Source organism: Panthera leo, chromosome E1 (assembly GCF_018350215.1).
Source record: "Panthera leo isolate Ple1 chromosome E1, P.leo_Ple1_pat1.1, whole genome shotgun sequence".
Taxonomy (NCBI): Eukaryota; Metazoa; Chordata; class Mammalia; order Carnivora; family Felidae; genus Panthera; species Panthera leo.
The window spans coordinates 24,947,460-24,968,898 of record NC_056692.1 but is presented as its reverse complement, the minus strand read 5'-3'; the positions used below and the strand labels follow the sequence as shown (position 1 = coordinate 24,968,898).

General features: G+C 38.1%; 1 protein-coding gene and 1 long non-coding RNA gene across 4 annotated transcripts in view; one reads left to right on the top strand and one right to left on the bottom strand.

Annotated features, from left to right (window-relative positions):
- USP32 (ubiquitin specific peptidase 32) overlaps nt 1-21,439 on the top strand; it is a 251,311-nt gene that overhangs the window by 118,655 nt on the left and 111,217 nt on the right. For both annotated transcript variants that reach the window (XM_042914568.1, XM_042914569.1), the window contains exons 3-5: nt 9,337-9,442; nt 13,866-13,984; nt 19,699-19,858. In XM_042914568.1, coding sequence (XP_042770502.1) covers nt 9,337-9,442; nt 13,866-13,984; nt 19,699-19,858 — 385 coding nt within the window. The remainder of the gene's footprint in view (nt 1-9,336; nt 9,443-13,865; nt 13,985-19,698; nt 19,859-21,439) is intronic.
- LOC122205925 overlaps nt 1-21,439 on the bottom strand; it is a 129,010-nt gene that overhangs the window by 59,183 nt on the left and 48,388 nt on the right. The gene's annotated exons all lie outside the window — the stretch shown is intronic.

Below are 21,439 nucleotides of genomic sequence, written 5' to 3'. Positions count from 1 at the left end.
GAACTATTCTTAATCATACATTTTTCGACAAAAATTCTGCATGGTAAAAACTGGGTCACTTTGTTTTAAACAACAGCACTTTTGACACCAAATGTATGGGGTTTTTCCCTATATCAGTCAATTTTTCAACTCTCTGGACACCAACTGGATGTCCTATAATTTCGATTCAATTCTGAGATAAGTACCTGGAATTAGTGCAGACCTCCAGTTCTGCCCCCTCCTTCATATGCCAGTCTCAAGTCCTGTATTTCTGACCAGTTGGCTATAAATCTAGGGTTCCCATGACCTCCTCTTTGGGTTTGACAATTTGCTAGATGGCTCACAGAATTCCGGAAGGCACTTTATTTACTATTACCAGTTTATTTTATTCTATTTATTTAAATAAATTTATTTTTTAGTTTACAATCCTAGTTAGTTAGCATATAGTGCAGCCATGATTTCATGAGTAAATTCCTTAATGTCCCTTACCCATTTAGCCCATTCCCTCTCCCAAAACCCCGCCAGCAACCTTCTGTTTCTTCTCTACATTTAAGAGTCTCTTATGTTTTGTCCCCCTCCCTGTTTTTATATTATTTTTGCTTCCCTTCCCTTCTGTTCATCTGTTTTGCATCTTAAATTCCTCATGAGTGAAGTCATGATATCTGTCTTTCTCTAATTTTACTTAGCATAATACCCTCTAGTTCCATCCACGTAATTGCAAATGGCAAGATTTCATTCTTTTGATTGGTGAGTAATACTCCATCGTGTATATATACCACATCTTTTTTAAAAAATTAATTAATTAACTTTTTAATTTACATCCAGGTTAGCATATAGTGCAGCCATGATTTCAGGAATAGATTCCTTAGTGCCCCTTACCCATTTAGCCCATTCCCCTTCCACAACCCCTCCAGCAATCCTGTTTGTTCAAGAGTTTCTTATGTTTTGTCCCCCTTCCTGTTTTTATATTATTTTTGCTTCCCTTCCCTATCTTCATCTGTTTTGTATCTTAATTCCTCATATGAGTGAAGTCATATATTTGTGTTTCTCTGACTGATTAATTTTGGTTAGTGTAATACCCTCTAGTTCCATCCGCGTATTTGCAACTGGTAAAATTTCATCCTTTTTGATTGCCAAGTAATATTCCTTTACACACACACACACACACACACACACACACACACACACACACATACACACACACACACCACATCTTCTTTATCCATTCCTCCATTGATGGACATTTGGGTTCTTTTCATACTTTGGCTGTTGTTGATAGTGCTGCCATAAACATTGGGGTGCATGTTCTCCTTTGAAACAGCACACCTGTATCCCTTGGATAAATACCTAATGCAATTGTTGGGTCGTAGGGTAGTTCGATTTTTAATTTTTTGAGGAACCTCCATACTATTTTCCAGAGTGCCTATACCAGTTTGCATTCCCACCAGCAGTGCAAAGAGATCCTCTTTCTCTGTATCCTCTAACAATGTCTGGTGTTGTCTGAGTTGTTAATGGTAGCCATTGTAGCAGGTGTGAGGTGGTATCTCATTGTGATTTTGATTTGTATTTCCCTGATGATGAATGATGTTGAGCGTTTTTGCATGTGTCTGTGAACCATGTGGAGGTCTTCTTTGGAAAAGGGTCTATTCCTGTCTTTTGCCCATTTCTTCACTGGATTATTTGTTTTTTGGGTGTTGAGTTTGATAAGTTCTTTATAGATTTTGGATACTAACCCTTTATCTGATATGTCGTTGCAAATATCTTCTCCCATTCTGTCAGTTGTCTTTTAGTTTGCTGATTGTTTCCTTCTCTGTGCAGAACCTTTTTATTTTGATGAGGTCCCAATAGTGCATTTTTGCTTTTGTTTCCCTTGCCTCTGGAGACATGTTGAGTAAGAAGTTGCTGTGGCCAAGATCAGAGAGGTTTTTGCCTGCTTTCACCTCGAGGATTTTGATGGCTTCCTGTCTTACATTTAGGACTTTCATCCATTTTGAGTTTCTTTTTGTGTATGGTGTAAGAAAGTGGTCCAGGTTCATTCTTCTGCATGTCGCTGTCCAGTTTTCCCAGCACCACTTGCTGAAGAATATCCATTGGATATTCTTTCCTGCTTTGTCAAAGATTGGCTGTCCATATGTTTGTGGGTCCATTTTTGGGTTCTCTATTCTGTTCCATTGATAGGAGTGTCTGTTTTTGTGCCAGTACCATGCTGTCTTGTTGATTACACCTTTGTAATACGTCTTGAAGTCCAGGAGTGTGATTGCCTCCAGCTTTGGTTTTCTTTTTCAAGATTGCTTGATTTGGGGTCTTTTCTGGTTCCATACAAATTTTAGGATTATTTGTTCTAGTTCTGTGAAGAATGCTGGTGTTATGTTGATAGGGTTTGCTTTGAATATGCAGATTGCTTTGGGTAGTATTGACATTTTACCAATATTTGTTCTTCCCATCCAGGAGCATGGAATGTTTTTCCATTTTTTGTGTCATCTTCAATTTCTTTCATAAGCTTTCTGTAGTTTTCAGTGTATAGATTTTTCACCTCTTTGATTAGATTTATTCCTAGGTATTTTATAGTTTTTGGTGCAATTATAAATGGGACCGATTCCTTGATTTCTTTCTGTTGCTTCATTATTGGTGTATAGGAATGCAACCGATTTCTGTGCATTGATTTTATATCCTGCGACTTTGCTGAATTCATGGATCAGTTCTGGCTGTTTTTGGTGTAATCTTTTGGGTTTTCCATATAGAGTATCATGTTGTCTGCAAAGAGTGAAAGTTTGACTTCCTCCTTGCCTATTTGGATGCTTTTTATTCCTTTGTGTTGTCTGATTGCTGAGGCTAAGACTTCCAACACTGTGTTGAATAACAGTGGTGAGAGTGGACATCCCTGTTGTGTTCCTGATGTCAGGGGGAAGCTCTCAGTTTTTCCCCATTGAAGATGAGATTAGTAGTGTGTCTTTCATATATGGCTTTTATGATCTTGAGGTATGATCCTTCTACTCCTATTTTCTTCAGGGTTTTAATCAAGAAAGGATGCTGTATTTTGCCTAATGCTTTCTCTGCATCTTTTGAGAGGATCATGTGGTTCTTGTTCTTTTTTTATTGATGTGATGTATCACATTGATTGTTTTGCGGATATTGAACCAACCCTGCATCCCATGTATAAATCTCACTTGTTATGGTGAATAATACTTTTAATGTACTGTTGGGTCCGGTTGGCTAGTATCTTGTTGAGAATTTTTGCATCCATGTTCATCAGGGAAATTGGTCTGTAGTTCTCCTTTTTAGTGGGGTCTTTATCTGGTTTTGGAATCAAGGTAATCCTGGCTTCATAGAATGAGTTTGGAAGTTTTCCTTCCATTTCTATTTTTTGGAACAGCTTCAACAGAATAGGTGTTAAGTCTTCCTTAAATGTTTGGTAGAATTCCCCTGGAAAGCCATCTAGCCCTGGACTTTTTTGGGTGGGGGGAGATTTTTAAAATAAATTTAATTTTTTTAAGACATTTTTTTAATGTTTATTTAGTTTTGAGAGAGAGAGGGAGAGAGAGAGCACAAGTGAGAGAGTGGCAGAGGAGACACAGCATTTGAAGCAGGCTCCAGGCTCTGAGCTGTCAGCACAGAGCCTGATGTGAGGCTTGAACTCACGTACTGTGAGATCATGACCTGAGCCGAAGTCGGACACCCAACAGACTGAGCCACCCAGGCGCCCGGGAGATTTTTATTACTAATTCAATTTCTTTACTGGCTATGGATGGGTCTGTTCAAATTTTTTATTTCTTCCTGTTTCAGTTTTGGTAGTTCATATGTTTGTAAGAATTTGTCTATTTCTTCCAGATTACCCATTTTATTGGCATATAATTGCTCATATTCTCCTATTATTGTTTGTATTTCTGCTGTGTTGGTTGTGATCTTTCCTCTTTCATTCTTGATTTTATTTATTTGGGTCCTTTCCTTTTTCTTTTTGATCAGACTCACTTGAGGGTTATCAATTTTGTTAATTCTTCCAAAGAACCAGCTTCTGGTTTCATTGATCTATTCTACTGTTGTTTTTTTTTGTTTTTGTTTTTGTTTTTGTTTTGTTTTTGGTTTCAATAGCATTGATTTCTGCCCTAATCTTTATTATTTCCTGCCTTCTGCTGTTTTTGGGTTTTATTTGCTGTTCTTTTTCCAGCTTTTTAAGGTATGAGGTTAGGTTGTGTATCTGAGACCTTTCTTCCTTCTTTAGGAAGTCCTGGATTCCTATATGCTTTCCTCTTATGACCGCCTTTGCTGTGTCCCAGAGGTTTTGGGCTGTGGTGTTATCTTTTTCATTGGCTTCCATGTACTTTTTAATTCCCTCTTTAACTTCTTGGTTAGCCCATTCATTCCTTAGTAGGATGTTCTTTAATCTCCAAGTATTTGTTACCTTTCCAAATTTTTTTCTTGTGGTTGATTTTGAGTTTTGTAGTGTCGTGGTTTGAAAATATGCATGATGTGATCTGCATCTTTTTGTACTTGTTGAGGGCTGAATTGTGTCCCAGTATGTAATCTGTTCTGGAGAGTATTCCACGTGCAGTGGAGAAGAACGTATATTCTGCTGCTTTAGGATGAAATGTTCTGAATATATCTGTTAAATCCATCTGTTCCAGTGTGTCATTCAAAGCCATTGTTTCCTTGTTGAGTTTCTGATTAGATTATCCATCCATTGTTGGAAGTCGAGTGTTGAAGTCCCCTACTCTTATCAGTGAGTTTCTTTATGTTGGTGATTAGTTGATTTATATATTTGGATGCATCCACATTTGGAGCATAAATGTTTACAATTATTAGATCTTCTTGGTGGATAGACCCCTTAATCATGATATAATGCCCTTCATCCCTTGTTACAGTTTTCCTTTTAAAATCTAGATTTTCTGATATAAGTATGGCTTCTCTGGCTTTCTTTTGGCGGCCATTAGCATGATAGATGGTTTTCCATCCCCTTATTTTCAATCTGAAGGTGTCTTTAGGTCTAAAATGGGTCTCTTGTAAACAGCATATAGATGGATCTTGGTTTCTTATCCATTGTTACCCTGTGTCTTTTGATTAGAGCGTTTAGTCCATTGATGTTTAGAGTGAGTACTGAAAGATACAAATTTGCTGTTATGTCACCTGTAGAGTTGGAGTTTCTGGTGTTGTTCTCTGGTCCTTTCTGGTCTTTGTTGCTTTTGGTCTTTTTTTTTTTTTTTTTTTTCTTTTCTCCCCTCAGAGAGTCCCCCTTAAAGTTTCTTGCAGGGCTGGTTTAGTGGTCATGAACTCCTTTAATTTTTGTTTGTCTGGGAAACTCTTTAAGTCTCCTTCTATTTTGTATGACAGCCTTGCTGTATAAAGAATTCTTGGCTGCATGTTTTTCCAATTCAGCACATTGAATATATCCTGCTACTCCTTTCTGGCCTGCCAAGTTTCTGTGGATAGGTCTGCTGCAGACCTGATCTATCTTCCCTTGTAGGTTAAGGACTTCTTTCCCTTGCTGCTTTCAGGATTCTTTCCTTGCCTGAGTATTTTGTGAATTTGACTATAATATGCTTTGTTGATGGCTGGTTTTGTTGAATCTAATGGGCATTCTCTGTGCTTTCTGGATTTTGATGTCTGTGTTTCCCAGGTTAGGAAAGTTTTCCACTATGATTTGCTCACATAAACCTTCTACCCCTTTTTCTCCCTCCTCATCTTCTAGGACCCCTGTGATTCTGATGTTATTCCTTTTTAATGAGTCACCGAGTTCTCTATTTCTTATATCATGCTCTTTTGCCTTAGTGTGCCTTTTTTTCTGCTTCATTATTCTCCATAAGTTTGTCCTCTCTATCGAGGATACGTTGCTCTGTTTCATCCATCTTTGCTGCTGTGGCACCCATTGGAGATTGCAGCTCAATAGTAGCATTTTTTATTTCATTTTGACTAGCTTTTACTTCTTTTATCTCTGCAGTAAGGGTTTCTAGTCTGTTTTTAACCCCAGCTTGTTTTCTTATTATTGTGATTTTCAATTCTGGTTCAGACATCTTGATTGTATCTGTGTTGATTAAGTCCCTGGCTGTCATTTCTTCCTGTTCTTTCTTTTGGGATGAATTTCTTCATTTTGTCATTTTGAAGAAAGAAAAGGAATTAATAAAGTAAAAAAAAATTACTTAACAACAAAATCAAATGAAGAATGCTGGGTCGTAGGTGTGTTTTGGTCTCATTGTTGAAAGAAACTTGATAGAGAAAAGGGAGAAAGAAGAAAAGGAAAGAAAGAAAAGAAAAAGGAAAACATTTGAGAAAATGAATGCAATAAAACAGAATAAAATGAAATGATGGAAGTAAGATAGAATATAAAAAATTTACAAAAAAGTAATATAGTAGAAAAAAATTAAAGATCTTTTTAATAATAATGGAAAATAAAAATAAATTTTTTCTCTTTCTGTATTCAAGAATAAGAAAAGAAAAAAAATTAAATAGTTGGACTAACAGAGTCAAATATGATTGAAATTACATCCGGTTTCCCCTAGAAATCAAACTATGAAGCACTTTATAGTCCTCAAACTAAGCAGGCAGAGAGACTTGTGTTCTTCAAGAGTGCTGTTGGCCCATTTGGGCAGGGCTTAGTGTAATGGCTCCATTCTCCACTAGATGGTGCTGCTTAGCTTAGTGGGGTAGATTGTTGTGGGTGTAGGTGTGTAGGGGCATGCATGGGAGGGGTGAAAATAGAGTCACCCAGCTACCCAGTCTCTAGTGTCAGAACTCTGTGCTTTTCCCTACTAGCAGTCAAGCACCCCTTCTTTGTCTCTGGCTTCTGTCCATTCTCCGTTTCTACACTGTGTGTGACCAAGGCATCTGGCTGCCCGGCGGCACCTCCCTCCTGAGTTTTATCTCAGATGGGGCTGTGTTTCCCAACCCCTCATTTCTGTACTTATTCTCTGGGGGAGGGTCTCGCTCAGCAGTGGCTGGGTGCTGGCCACCCCCAGGAACGTTCGGGAGACCGTGCCACTGCTGATGCCCAGAGACTGCAGCCAGCCACCAGCCCTTCCCAGAAAAAAGTTTGTGCAGTCATGTAGCAGCAGCATTTCAGGGATTACGGCAAATCACGGCACACATCTGGCACCAGGCTTCACCCTCAACATCCTGGCTCTGACACCAGTGAATGTGGCCATTCTCAGGGATCTGCTGGGACCTTTGCCTGTGGGGAGGCCACACTGCCTCTACCAAATGTCCTCCCAGTAGGGGAACCACCTCTCCCTGTGTGGCCCTCGGACCCCTCAGACCTCACACTCTGTCTCCAGGGATTTCCCCTTCCTACCAGAGCTCCGCCAGGTATTGAGCTGTGGAGTTTCAGACTCTGCGCTCCACCTGTTTATAGAGTCTTAATGGAATTTAAACCCTCTCCTTTCTCCCTTTTTTGTTTAGTCCCTGTGGCTGTTTCCACTGTTCCTTTTTCTCTCCAGCTGCTTTCAGGGGTGGGTGCTTTTCCTGTATTCCCCCACCCCCCGCCTGGCATGTCCTCTTCTCTCCAGGCAAAAACAGCTCCCTGTCCTCAGCAGCTTCTTTCTCTCCCAGTTCGCCTCTCCACTCCGGATACCTGCCCAGTTGTGTGGTTCAGGTCGTGCAGATTGTTATATTAGTCCTCAAATCAGTTTTCTAGGTGTGCAAGGTAGTTTAGTGATGATCTGGCTGCATTTCAGGTCCTACAGACAAAAAAAACCTTCCATGCTGTTCTGCCATCTTGGCCCCTCCTCTTATTATTGCCTATTTATTTAAAAAAAATTTTTTTTTAATGTTTATTTATTTTTTGAGAGAGAGAGAGACAGAGTGTGAGCAGGGGAGGGGCAGAGAGAGATGGAGACAGAATCTGAAGCAGGCTCCAGGCTCTGCGCAATCAGCACAGAGCCTGATGCAGGGCTTGAACTCACGGACCGCAAGATCATGACCTGAGCTGAAGTTGGACGCTTAACCAACTGAGCCACCCAGGCACCCCTATCAGTTTATTTTTTTAAAGACTGCAACTTAGTAACAGCCAAATGGAAAGAGATGCAAAGGGCAAGGGGTGAAGGTGGGCAGGGAGGGGGATGGTATGCAGAACTTCCATGCCATCTCTGGGTGTTCCCCTCTGCTAGCACCTTGATGTCTTCACCAACCCCTGGTTTAGGGGTTTTTAATGGAAGTTCCATTATGCAGGCATGGCTGATTAAATCACTGGCCATTTATTGGCTATTGGTGATTAAATAAATCTCCAGCACCCTTCCCTTCCTGGAGATTGGGAAGTGCTGCTGAATATTCTAACCCTCTAATCACATCTTTTCCTCTGACTACCAGCTCACATTCTGAAGCTTTGTAAAGGCCCACCAAGAGTCATTTCATTAGCATAAACTCAGATATGAATGAAAGGGACTTATTGGGTAAATAACCAAAGATGCTTCTTTTACCTATATCATTCAGCAAGGAGTTTTAGAAGCTCTTGTGTCAGAAACTTGGAGGAAGACCAAATATTTATTTCTTATTATATCACAATATCACCTTAGGCGCTCAATAAAGAATTACTAACTGAATGAATTTATGTCATTGCTTTTGCTGTCCCTTTCTTATGCATAGCTTTTCTTCTTTAGTTTTGATTACTAGGATACTCCTTTCTAAGAGTGTATAAAACATCTTGAGGGGTTTCTGTATTTTTTACTTTTATAAAATTGAATATATTTGGCATATAACATTGTGTAAATTTAAAGTATACAAGGTGTTAATTTGGTGTATTTATATATTGCAATATGATTGTCATTCCATTTTTGAACATTCAGAGGGTGTCAGTCTTTCAATTTTTTTTAATGTTTATTCATTTTTGAGAGACAGAGACAGAGCATGAGTGGGGGAGGGACAGAGATAGAGGGAGACACAGAATCTGAAGCAGGCTTCAGACTCTCAGCTGTCAGCACAAAGCCCGACACAGGGCTTGAACCCACGAACCTAGAAATCTTGAGATCATGACCTGAGCCGAAGTCGGACGCTTAACCAACTGAACCACTCAGAGGCCCCAGATGTCGATCTTTCAAATCAAAATGTATGTAAGTTTTACAGAGGTTGAAGGAAATTCTGTAATTACACAAAATTCTTACCACATTATTGGGGCTATTGAACCTTTATCTGATTTGACCTTTGTAAGGATTCCAAAGAGAAAGAATATTTAGTGTGTGAGCCAGTGATATATATATAGTAGAATAGATAAAGTGTATTTTTGGCTGAGTGCACTAACAAGATGTATAACATCATTTTACTAAAGTTTACCAGAGTCTTGTTTGGAGATAGAGACAAGATTTGGTAAAGGTGGTATGAGCCTCAAATTCCTCAACAACTGAAACCTCTAATGTTGGCTTTATCATTTTCTCCTAGGTGATATACTGTTCTTTTGGTGGAACATCCAAAGGACTGCACTTCAATAACTTAATAGTTGGACTTGTCCTTCTTACAAGAGGCAGAGATGAAGAGAAGGCAAAATGTACGTACTTTAATATCTCAAAATGATAATACTACATTTGTGTGCGGAATAATTTACCTGAAAATTCTGATGACAGTGAAAGCATTTGAGTTGATATTTCTCCAAAGAAGATACACAAGTAGCTAATAAGCACTTGAAAAAATGGTCAATGTAAACTTATTAGGGAAATATATATTAAAGTTACAGTGAGATGCTTCTTCATACCTACCAGGATGACTAAAATAAGAAAGATAGGTAATAATTAGAGTTGGTGAAGAGTGGAAAAGTTGAAACCCTCATATATTGCTGCTGGGAGTGTAAAATGGTACCATCACTTTGGAAGATTGTTAGGTAGTTCCTCAAACTGCTAAACATCGAGTTATCATATGACCCAGCAATTCCACTCGAGTATGTTCACCCCAAAATTGAAAGCATGTATTCATTAAAAAAAAAAAAAAAATGTACAAGAGTATTCATGGCAGCACTGTGCACAGTAGTTGCAAGATGGATACAACCCTATTATCCATCAACTGTTGCATTCAACATAAACAAAATGTGATACCTCCATATGGTAAAATACTTCTCAACAGTAAAAGAATAAAGTACTAATGCTGCAACATGGATGAACCTGAAAATATTATGTTAAAGTGATAAATGCCAGTCAAAGTGTAGGCCACATGGTATGTAATTCCATTTATATGAATTGTCCAGATTAGGCAGATGCATAGACACAGTAGATTAGTGATTTCCAGAGGCTGGCAGGGAATAGGAAAATGGAGAGCAGCTACTAATGAATGTAGGGTTTCTTTTTGGGGTGAAAGTTTTATTGAAAATTTCCCAGGAGAAGTAAAGAAACATTTACTTTGAAAATTCCTAGGTTTTAACCCTTGGCCACCAGATGCTGGGTTTTCTCTCTTCCTTCTTCCTTTTCTTTATTTTTTAATTTATTTTTATTGTTTAAATTTACATCCATGTTAGTTAGCATTAGTGCAACAATGATTTCAGGAGTAGATTCCTTAATGCCTCTTACCCATTTAGCTCATCCTCCTCCCACAATCCCTCCAGTAACCCTCTGTTTGTTCTCCAGATTTACCTTCTTCCTTTTCTTTTTTTTTCTTCTTTTTTTCTTTTTTTTTAACATTTATTTATTTTTGAGAGACAGAGACAGAGCATGAGCAGGGGAGGAGCAGAGAGAGAGAGAGAGAGAGGGAGACACAGAATCCGAAGCAGGCTCCAGGCTCCGAGATGTCAGCACAGAGCCCAACGCAGGGCTCAAACCCACAAATTACAAGATCCTGACCTAGGCCAAAGTCGGACGCCCAGCCGATTGAGCCACCCAGGCGCCCCAACCTTCTTCCTTTTCTAACCTGCCTTCTGACTGCTTCTCCTAAATCCCTCAGAATCTTCTTTCTTAATCCTAAATTTAGGCTGTTCTTTTTAATCTATTTCTTTTTTTATAGTTTTATTGAAGTATAATTGACTTGCAATAAAATGCACACATATAAAGTGTGGACTTTGATAGGTTTGGGGACGTATATATACCCACATTATCACAGTTAAGATATTGAACGTATCCATGAACCAACTTGGAATTTAACTGTGATCCTGGTTTTTCAAATTAGCGCTCCTCTGCCAACAAACAGATACTGTGGCTCCAGGCAGCCAGTAATTAAAAATAACATTTGGGGGCATCATAAACACAAACATATAAAGTCCTTCCTTCCTTTCTTCCTTCCTCCCTCCCTTCCTTCCTTCCTTCCTTCCTTCCTTCCTTCCTTCCTTCCTTCCTTCCTTTTTTTATTTTAAAGAGAGAGTGCTAGTGGGGAAGAAGGGTGGGCGGGGAGCAGGGAGAAAAGGAGAGAGAATATCTTAAGCTGGCTCAGCGCAGAGCCTTACACTAGGCTTTAACCCCACAACCCTGGGATCATGACCTAAGCCAAAATCAAGAGTCGGCCGTTCAACTGACTGAGCCACCTTGGCGCCCCTAAATTCTTTTTTTATTTTTATTATACAATTGTATTAGGTTCCTAGGGCTACCATAACAAAGTACTGCAAACTTTTGTTAAGTGGCTTTTAAAACAACAAAAACGTATTTCGTAGTTGTGGAAGCTAGAAGTCCAAATTGAAAATGTTAGCAGGGCCCTGCTCCCTCTGAAACCTATATGGAAGAATCCTTCCTTTTTTCTAACTTCTGGTGCTGGTAGTCCTTGCTGTCTTTGGCTTGTGTGTGCATCACTCTTAATTTCTGCCTATCTCCTCACATGGTTTTCTTCTGTGTTTTGTCTTCTCTTCTTATAATCAGTCATATTGGATTAGGACTCACCCTAATGACCTTACTTTAACTTGATTATATCTGCAAAGACCCTGTTCCAAATAAGGTCACATTTGTGGATGCTGGGGTTAGGACTTTACCATCTTTTGGTGGGACACAGTTCAACCCGTAACAGGTAGTCAGAGCACTCCAGCAAATACTCCCCCTGAAGAAATCCTCCGTGGGATGTGGGAAGGCAAGCAATGAAACCCCCTGGGCCTTCAAAGGGATGGAATGTCTCCTCTATCTTTCTATCTTCTATCTTTCCAAATAAGGTCCCATTCATAAGTTCCTGGAGGTTAGTGTTTCAACATATCTTTTTGGGAGATGCGGTTCAATCCATAACAGCAGTATTTCAAACATACATACAATATGTACATCTACCCGCTTTATTATTTCTTAACATTGTGTCATATTTGTGCTGGATCTTATTTTTTAGGAAATAAAGTATTACATCCAAAGTGAGGCTGTCTCTCTGTATCTCTCCATGGTCTCATTCCCACTCTTCCCTTTATTTTATTTTTTTATTTTTTTTATTTTTTTAATTTTTTTTCCAATGTTTTTTATTTATTTTTGGGACAGAGAGAGACAGAGCATGAATGGGGGAGGGGCAGAGAGAGAGGGAGACACAGAATCGGAAACAGGCTCCAGGCTCCGAGCCATCAGCCCAGAGCCTGACGCGGGGCTCGAACTCACGGGCCGCGAGATCGTGACCTGGCTGAAGTCGTACACTTAACCGACTGCGCCACCCAGGCGCCCCCCCACTCTTCCCTTTACAACTGTAACCACTCTCATGAATATAGTGATCTTTTGTTCCTCATGCAGGTGTTTCTACCTTTATGATATTTTATATACCTTTAAACGTATCTTCAGTTGTTTTGCAGATTTTAAACTTCTTAAACTTTTTTTAAAGTTTATTTATTTCTTCTGAGAGAGGGAGAGAGAACACAAGTGGGGAAGGGGCAGAGAGAGAGAGTCTCAAGCAGGCTCACAAACCGTGAGATTATGACCTGAGCACAAGTCAGATGCTTAACCAACTGACCCACCCAGGTCCCCCTAAACTTTCTAAGTAAATGGTATATGATACAGATTATTTTATAATTTGCTTTACAATCCCAAAAATATTTACCTGAATATTTTTTTAAGTTTATTTATTTATTTTGAGAGAGAGTGCATGAGGGTCAGAGAGAGAGGGAGAGAGAGAGAATTCCAAGCAGGGATTGAGCACCGACATGGAGTTTAATTTTAGGAACGATGAGATATGACCTGAGTTGAAATCAAGAGTCAGATGCTTAACTCACTGAGCCACCCAGGTATCCCTTCCCTGAATGTTTTTGATATTTATCCATCTTGAAGCTCTTAGTTCCTATATTCTAACTGCTATGTAGTATTCCATTGTGTGTGTATGTCAGTTTACCTATTTTCTTATTGATAGATATTTATCTTTTTTCCTCTAAGTTTTGCTATTATACATAATATTCCAGTGAACATTGTTGTTCTTGTGCACACGTATGAAAGTTTCTTGAGGGTGGAAGTCGAGCTGCTTAGAAGTTGAATTTCTAGGGGTGCTTGGGTGGCTCAGTTGATTGAATGACTCTTGATTTTGGCTCACGTCATGATTCCAGGGTCATTGGATTGAGGCCTGTATCGGGCTCCTTGCTGAGTGTGGAGTCTGCTTGGGATTCTTTCTCTTGCTCCTTTTGTCCCTCTCCCCCACTTGCACACACTCTCTTTTCAAATTAAGAAAAATTTTAAATTAAAAAAAAGAAGTTGAATTTCTAGCATACATCACTTTTGCCAGATTTTGGCAAGTTACTCTTTAAAGTGGTTGCAGTAATTCATACTCTCGTTAACAGTGTACAGTAGTTCCTGTTTTTCCCATTTTATTGCTATCACTTTGTATTGTCACACCTAAACATTTTTGCAAATTTGATGTTTGAAAAGATATCATATTGTTGTTTTAATTTGCGTTGTTAGTTTTCTTTTTTTTTTTAGGAATAAATTAAATTATATATTGATAAAGTGCTTGGCACTAGTAATCACTTAGTAATATTTACCTCTCTCTTCCCTCTCTACTTCTGCCAGGGTATATTTAATCTATGGTAAGTTTAATTTATTCTTTCTTTCTTCTAGACATTTTTAGTCTTTTTGCAAGTGAATCTGGGAGCTATGTTGTACGGGAAGAAATGGAAAGAATGCTCCATGTGGTGGATGGTAAAGTCCCAGATACACTCAGGAAGTGTTTCTCAGAGGTATATTTAAAGGTTTACATTTCATCCCTGCCTGTTACAAAGTATTAACTCTTAGTTATATAATGAGCTTAGCTATGATGAATAGATGTTTATGTGCAGCATATTCTTGACATTTTTGTTTTTAATGGTTGATGTTTCATTTATTTGTGTGCTATTCTCAAGGGTCCATGACACTTAATACTGTTATATTTGTGAATCTTAAAATTTCCAGTTCTACTTTAAAGACAACTGTCTATACTTAAGGGATAATAAAACACACTCACATTCTTACACCAATACATACACACTCACTGGTGATCATACGTGCCACTGCTTTTCATCTTATAGTGTATCATTGACCTTAAGTCATTCTGTGACTCTCACCCATCAAGGTCTATTTTATCACTTACTTGACTTAGCTGATTTGCATAGTGAAATATTTGGGTGTGAAAAACCTGTCGTTTTCTTCTATTTTCATAAATAATATATTTTCATTATAGAAAAACAGTAGAAAATGTCTATCTTTAACAGAGAAAATTCTTTTTTTTCTTCCTTTTCACAGGTCTGCTAATATGGGAAATGCCCTAAAGATGGTAGAATAAAAAAACCCTTTTAGAATTTTCTGATGTTTTCCTGCAGCACACTCAATGCTGCATGATTCCTCATGGGTGGCTGTTTGAGCCACTTGCGTTTTATAGATATGACAGTCCCTCACTGCTGTGGGTTTTATTCATTTTAGTTTAGTCGCCTTCCTAACTGTAAAGGCCTTGATTGTCAGTACTCCAGCTATATGCATGTATCTGGTTTTCATAGCTCTTTGGACTCTGTAGCTTTAGTTTTTCACTACTCTGGCTTTGAGTTTCTTCTGTGTTGATAGCACCTGGAGATTTCTGTATCTTGCCTTCAACTTGGCTGTACAGTTTTTAGTAGTGGTTATGGTATTATATTTTACTCCATATTTCTGTGTGTTTGGTGCAAAAGGATTGGCTTCCTGCACTGCAAGTTGCTGTGATAGTATTTCAGTACTTCAAGACAAGCTAGGCTATGGTTTTCCTCTCCAATAACAAACATTTCCTGTCCAAAAAAAGTAACCTAATCTTTGCAGGCCTGATTAATTGAATTTTTCACACAGATGTAAAATGCATTAATACTCTGTACATCTTGGAGAATATATATTTTTCTTATTAAGTTTTATGTACATATTCCCATTTTGATGGGAGTTCAATGTGGCTAGCTACCCAGTTCTCCAAAATTTAGGCACAATAGCAGGTACATATATGAGATGATAATTAGTGCTATAGGGAAAGATTAAGTAGAATAAGGGGGATAGGTGGTGATGGGGAGGAGGTGGCAGAGTGTTGGTATTTTGTATAGGGTAGTTGGGAAAGGCTTGTCACATAAAGTGACATTTGAACCAAGAATTTAAAGGAAGAAAGATCAAACTATGCAGAAATCTGGAGGAAAACATTTTTTAAGAAGAGAATACAGCAAAGGCCTGGAGTTGGAGTGTGCTTGATATGTCCAAGGAACAACAGAGGAGCCAAATGAGCTGGATTAGATTAAGAGACTCGTAGAAGTTACAGAGGTTGGGGAAGGGGGTGAGATGAAGTGGGGAGATTACATATGGCTCTAGGACAGTATGAGTTCTTTGATTTTCACCCTGAGTGAGGTGGAACCAATTAGAGGGTTTGGGGCAGAGAAATACATGATTTTTTTTTTCTTTTTTTAAACATGATCATTTTGGCTCTTACGTACAGGGTAGGCTAAACAGAGTCCATACAAGATATCTGTGACTAATCTAGGTAAGAGGTGATGATTATGTAGATCATAATATAGCAGTGAGGTGGTGAGAAGTTTTCAGATTCTGCATTTATTTTGAAGGGAGAGTTGACAGGATCTTATATGGATTATGGGCTGTGGCAGAGAAGAGGATGCCTAAAGTGTTTGACTTGATTTAGTAAGTGAATGGAGTTTCCATTAATTGAGATGGCTAAAACTACTTGGGGGAGGTTTGGGGTTTTGATATCAAGAGAGATTTAGGACATAATTAAATTTGAGAATCATTTTAGACATTAAACTGATGCCAACTATGCTTTTTGAAATATAAATTAGCATTCAGAGGATAGGATTTGTTGGCTTAGAGTTGAGGATGAGATCATCTTAGAGTAAATTTAGATAGAAAACAGATTGGAAGACTGAGTCCTTTACTCCAGGGTTGAAAGGTTAATGAAATGAAGAAGACTCACAACAGGAGCCTAAGGAATAGCCTGTGAGGAGAACCAAAAGAGAATGGTGTCCTGGAAGCCAAGTGATGAAAATATTTTAATAGAAAAGAGTGTTTATATCAAATAAACTGAAAGGTCAAATGAGTTGATTTTTGATCACTGAGAAGTGATCATTAGAATTGGCAATGTAGAGGAAGGTCCTTGGTGGAGGTCCTGTGGAGTTAAAAAATTCACTGGAGTTAGGATACCAAAAGAAGTTTGCTCATAAGAGAAAGTAGCGAAGGGGGAAAGTGGAATGCTTAAAATTGCACTTAATGGAAAGGGAACAGTTATTATAATAAGATCGTAAGACTTGTTAGTTAAGTCTGCAGTTAAGTGTTGTATGAAGGACAAGATCTTTGGAAAAGGAAAGATCAAAGAAATGAGAGGCCCTGGTTTTGGAATACTCATGTAGATGGCTATTTAAACCACTAGATACTTATAGTTGGTTAAAAACAAAACAAAACAAACAAAATCACAGTAAATGGGCTAATTTTTATCTGATTCAACTATTTAATATATTACGTGCTGTAATTTCTGAGTAATGTGTCTGATTGTGTGCAAACCCTTGCTTTTCAAGTTACCATGTTTCAGTATGAGTCTACTTATATTAGAAAAGACTTATTTGGACCTCCCATAACAATGTTTTGTGTTGTTTTTTGCAATCCTAAAAAGCCACCAAAACTATAAAGAGAAGCACTTTAGCTAAATGATGTGGACCTAGCACCTAGATTTAAGTGACATGGAATAGGTTTCAGCCTTTTCTTTTTTTTTTCCTTTTTAATTTTTTTTAACGTTTATTTTTGAGAGAAAGAGAGAAAAAGAGTGTGAGCAGAGGAGGGGCAGAGAGAGAGGGAGACATACAATCCGAAGCAGGCTCCAGGCTCTGAGCTGTCAGCACAGAGCCTGACATGGGCCTTGAACTCACGAACTGTGAAATTGTGACCTGAACCAAAGTCGGAAGTTTAACTGACTGAGCCACCCAGGCGCCCCTCAACTTTTTCTATCTTATGCTTTTTTTAGCCTTAAAAGATGAAGTTATAAAGGAATCCACATAGGAATTGTATTGTTCTTTTCTTATATTTTCTTTGGTTGTCAGTTTTTAAGATGGAAATTCATATTGTTCTTAAAAGATGTGTCAATTTTAGGAGTCTGTTTATTTTTATTTGCCTTTTATGTTACTGGATTTTTTTTTTTCTAAACTGCTATTGTGACAATTTATAAAAGGAAACTTTGCCTTTGCTTTCTGTTTTAGAAGACACCCATGACTCGAAAACATAAAAAGTCAGGTTTAACAGATGGCATTTTGGTGCTACCAGTTATGCAGTGATCTGAATGGACAGGTGGATTTCAGTGGTTACTTTATATTTCACTAAGTCAGCCAGGAAGTGTGGTGCATAGCTTAGGCTCAGAAACTTTGGACTACCTGGGTTTAATCATATTTTTGCCACTCTATCTTAGATCTTAGATTAATTAACTTTTTGAAACCTCAGTTTTCCCATGTGTAAAATGGGGACGGTAGAATAGAGTGTTGCTTTGAAGATTAAATTAATATGAAATGTTTAGGGGTGCTTGGCTGACTCAGTCATTGGAGCTTATAACTCCTGATCTTGAGATTGTGAGTTTGAGCCCCACGTTGGGTAGAGAGATTACTTGAAAACAAAATCTTAAAAAAGAATGTTCAGAACAGTGCTTAGGGAATTGTAAATACTCAATATTAATGATATGTGAAGGTGGTAGAAGTGCCTATTATAATTAGCAACTTTTTGCTTTCTTGTACATGAGGGTACATTTTATAACATCTTAGTCTCACTGAAACCATTGATGCTACATGTTTTGCTTCATCTACAATCCCATTGATTATAAGATGTACCTTTATGTATTATAAAGAGAGAAAAGACCTGCCAGTTTTAGTTGAAGGATACTCTTGGTTTGAAAATTCATCCCAGTGTCAGAGATGTTAATATGTAAAAATGTACATGAGCTTATGGGATTTATACTACTAATCCTCTTTCTAAACTAAACATGGGGAACAGAGAGAATAAGGGTATGATCCCTAATCTCTCAACATGTTGGCAATGTCCTCCCATATCCCTGCAGCAAGTCTGAATGCCATATTCTTCCATTCAGAAAAACAAGACTGTCAATGTTGTCTAGATGTTTTGATTGCACTGTTAAATGTTCTGAAACTAGTAAGCTAAGCATATTGCTGTATTTTAATAGGATGCTGCCGAACGGTATATAAATGATTTCTATCATATCTCTTTTAGGTTAGGAATTATTTGTATCCCTTAATATTTCTATCAGGAATGGACCTGATAGGCTCCTGAATGTCATTCTTCATTGTATTTCCATGTGGGTTGCTTCTGTCTTTTTCTCAGAAACATCCGGCCCTCATTCACCCTCGGTCCTCCTGTCTTCCAGATTAAGAAATTGACTTGCACAGCTATGTCATGTTCTTTCTCATCCGGGATACTTTTTTTTTTTTTTTTTTTTTTTTAATCCAGAGATGTAGAAGACAAAATACTTGACAAAAAAAGCAAAGAAATAGCAATCTACTTGTTTTTTTTGTATTCTAATTGACTTGTGAATACATGTTTTTAGTGATGCCTTCTAGAAGAGGGCTCCTGGATAGTTGTTTTTAATTTGCCAATGAAATTTAAAAGAGCATTTTAATACCATACATATTTAATTAAAATATGCTCATTCTTAAAGTTTAAGGTGCTGAAGAAGAGGGATAAGGCAAGTAAAAAATTGGCCTTATTAAATATAGAAAAAAAATGCACTTTTAGAGGGTGGGGAAAATGGGGCGGTTCAATGGGTATAAAGTTTCTGTCATGCTAAATGAATTACAGAGATCTGTTGTATAACATAATGCCCATAGTTAATAATGCATTATTGTGCACCTTAAAATTTGTTTAGAGGGTAGAGTTCATGTTAAATGTTCTTACCACAAACCAGCCAACCAAACAAACAAACAAGTAAAAACAAAGATGCAAGGAAACTTTGGGAAATGTTGGCTATGTTTACCATCTTGATGTGGTGATAGTATCATAGGTTTTGCATATGTCCAGTCTCATCAAATTGTACATACTAAGTATCTTTGTATACCAATAATACCTCAATAAAACTGTTTTTTTACAAAGAGGAAAAAATACTTTACTGATTTCAGGATATACCTTAGAAAATAATATGTGAATTATTAGTAACAATGCACTGCTTTAATGAATTGATGAAGTGATTTACAACTAAATTGCATAGATTTTATGCAAGTGGAAGTTCTGAAAATACAATTATTTTTTAAAACAGTTTGATTTCCAAATATACACCCTGTAGTGTTAGATAATCCTTTCTTTGTAGATATTAGCAAGATAAATGTTAACAAATTTCAAATTTCAAATTGTACAGTTTTAAGTAAGATACCTTAAAATTTGACTAAGCCTATGTATTTTTTTTTCCTTTTAATTTTAGGGTGAAAAAGTAAACTATGAAAAATTTAGAAATTGGCTTCTTCTAAACAAAGATGCTTTTACCTTCTCTCGTTGGCTACTATCTGGAGGTGTTTATGTGACCCTCACTGATGATAGTGATACTCCCACTTTCTACCAAACTCTAGCTGGAGTCACACATTGTAAGTAATGGCATTTCATTGTTTTCTGTCCACTTTTAATACAGTTGCCTAGTAATATGAGAATATGCCTATTAAGGAGAAATTTACCGGTCAGTGTTTTTTTTCTTCCAGAGTGTAATAAAATGAAATGCTAGAGCTTTATGGGGCACCTTCATGGCTCAGTCGGTTAAGCAACGGACTCTTGATTTCAGCTTGGGTCATGATCTCTTGGTTTGTGGGATTGAGCCCCATATCAGGCTCTGCGCTGACAGTGCAGAGCCTGCTTGGGATTCTCTCTCTCTCTCTCTCTCTCTCTCTCTCTCTCTCTCTTTCTCTCTCTTGCACGCGCGCATAAAACAAACATTTTTTAAAAATGCTGGAGCATTGAGTACATAGCTGAAAAAGAAAACTTTTTTTTTCTGTACTCACTGAATGCTTTTATACTTCAAATACGTAGGTTTTTTCCCCACACAAAGTTATTCCTCAATGCTCTGTAGATACCAATTGCGTGTTCTGCAATTTGGTTCACTTCTGACACGCTATCTCCCCCGGGGGGGTTAGCACAGACCCCACAGGTTTAGGACTCGGTCTCACAAGACCATTTTTTTGCTACCCACAGAAGAGGCCAATCATAAATCCTGGTTGTTGCCAGTGCTTCTGATCAAACAGCTCTAAATTAGATGTTACCTATGCTTTGGGTTTGATAATTTGGTAAAAGAGCTTATAAAAACTCAGGGAAACATTAAAAAAAATTTTTTTTAACACTTATTTATTTTCAAGAGACAGAGACAGAGTGAGAGTGGGGGAGGGACAGAGACAGAGGGAGACAGAATCAGAAGCAGGCTCCAGGCTCTGAGCTATCAGCACAAAGTCTGAAGAAGGGCTCAAACCCACCAACTGTGAGATCATGACCTGAACTAAAGTCAGACACTTAACTGACTGAGCCACCCAGGCGCCCCTCAGGGAAACATTTTATATTTATTGACTTAATATATAATAAAGGTTGTGTAAAAAAGAAAAAAAACAACATACAGATGAGCAACCAGAGGCAAGGTCTGGAAGGGTCCCAAGCCCAGGAGCTGGGATGTGTCAGTCCTTCTGGCACATGGATATGTTCATCAATCCAGAAGCTCGCTAAAGCCCATACTTTGGGATTTTTATAGAGGCCTCGTCATGTAGGCATAATCAGTTACTCAGTTTCTAGCTCCTTTCCTGTCTCCAGCAAATGGGGAGTAGGGCTGAAAGTTCCAAGTTTCTGATTATGGCTTGGTCTTCCTGGTGACCAGCCTCTATCCAGAAGCCCACTAAGAGTCACCTCAGGCATTAGAACAAAGTACTGGAGTATCACCCAGGAAATTACAAGGGATTTAGGGCCACTGTGTCAGAAACCCTTATCACTCGGGAAGTTAACAAGAGTTTGGTCACAACTAAATATTAGGAGGAACCAGGGGCAGAGACCAATTACATACTATTTCACAATAGCCCTCTACTAATTGCCCTTAACCTAGTGGTATTAGTTTCCTAAAGTTCCTGTAACGAATTAGCACAATTTGTAAACTGAAATAACAGAAATTTATTTTCTCACAGTTCTGGAAGCTGAAA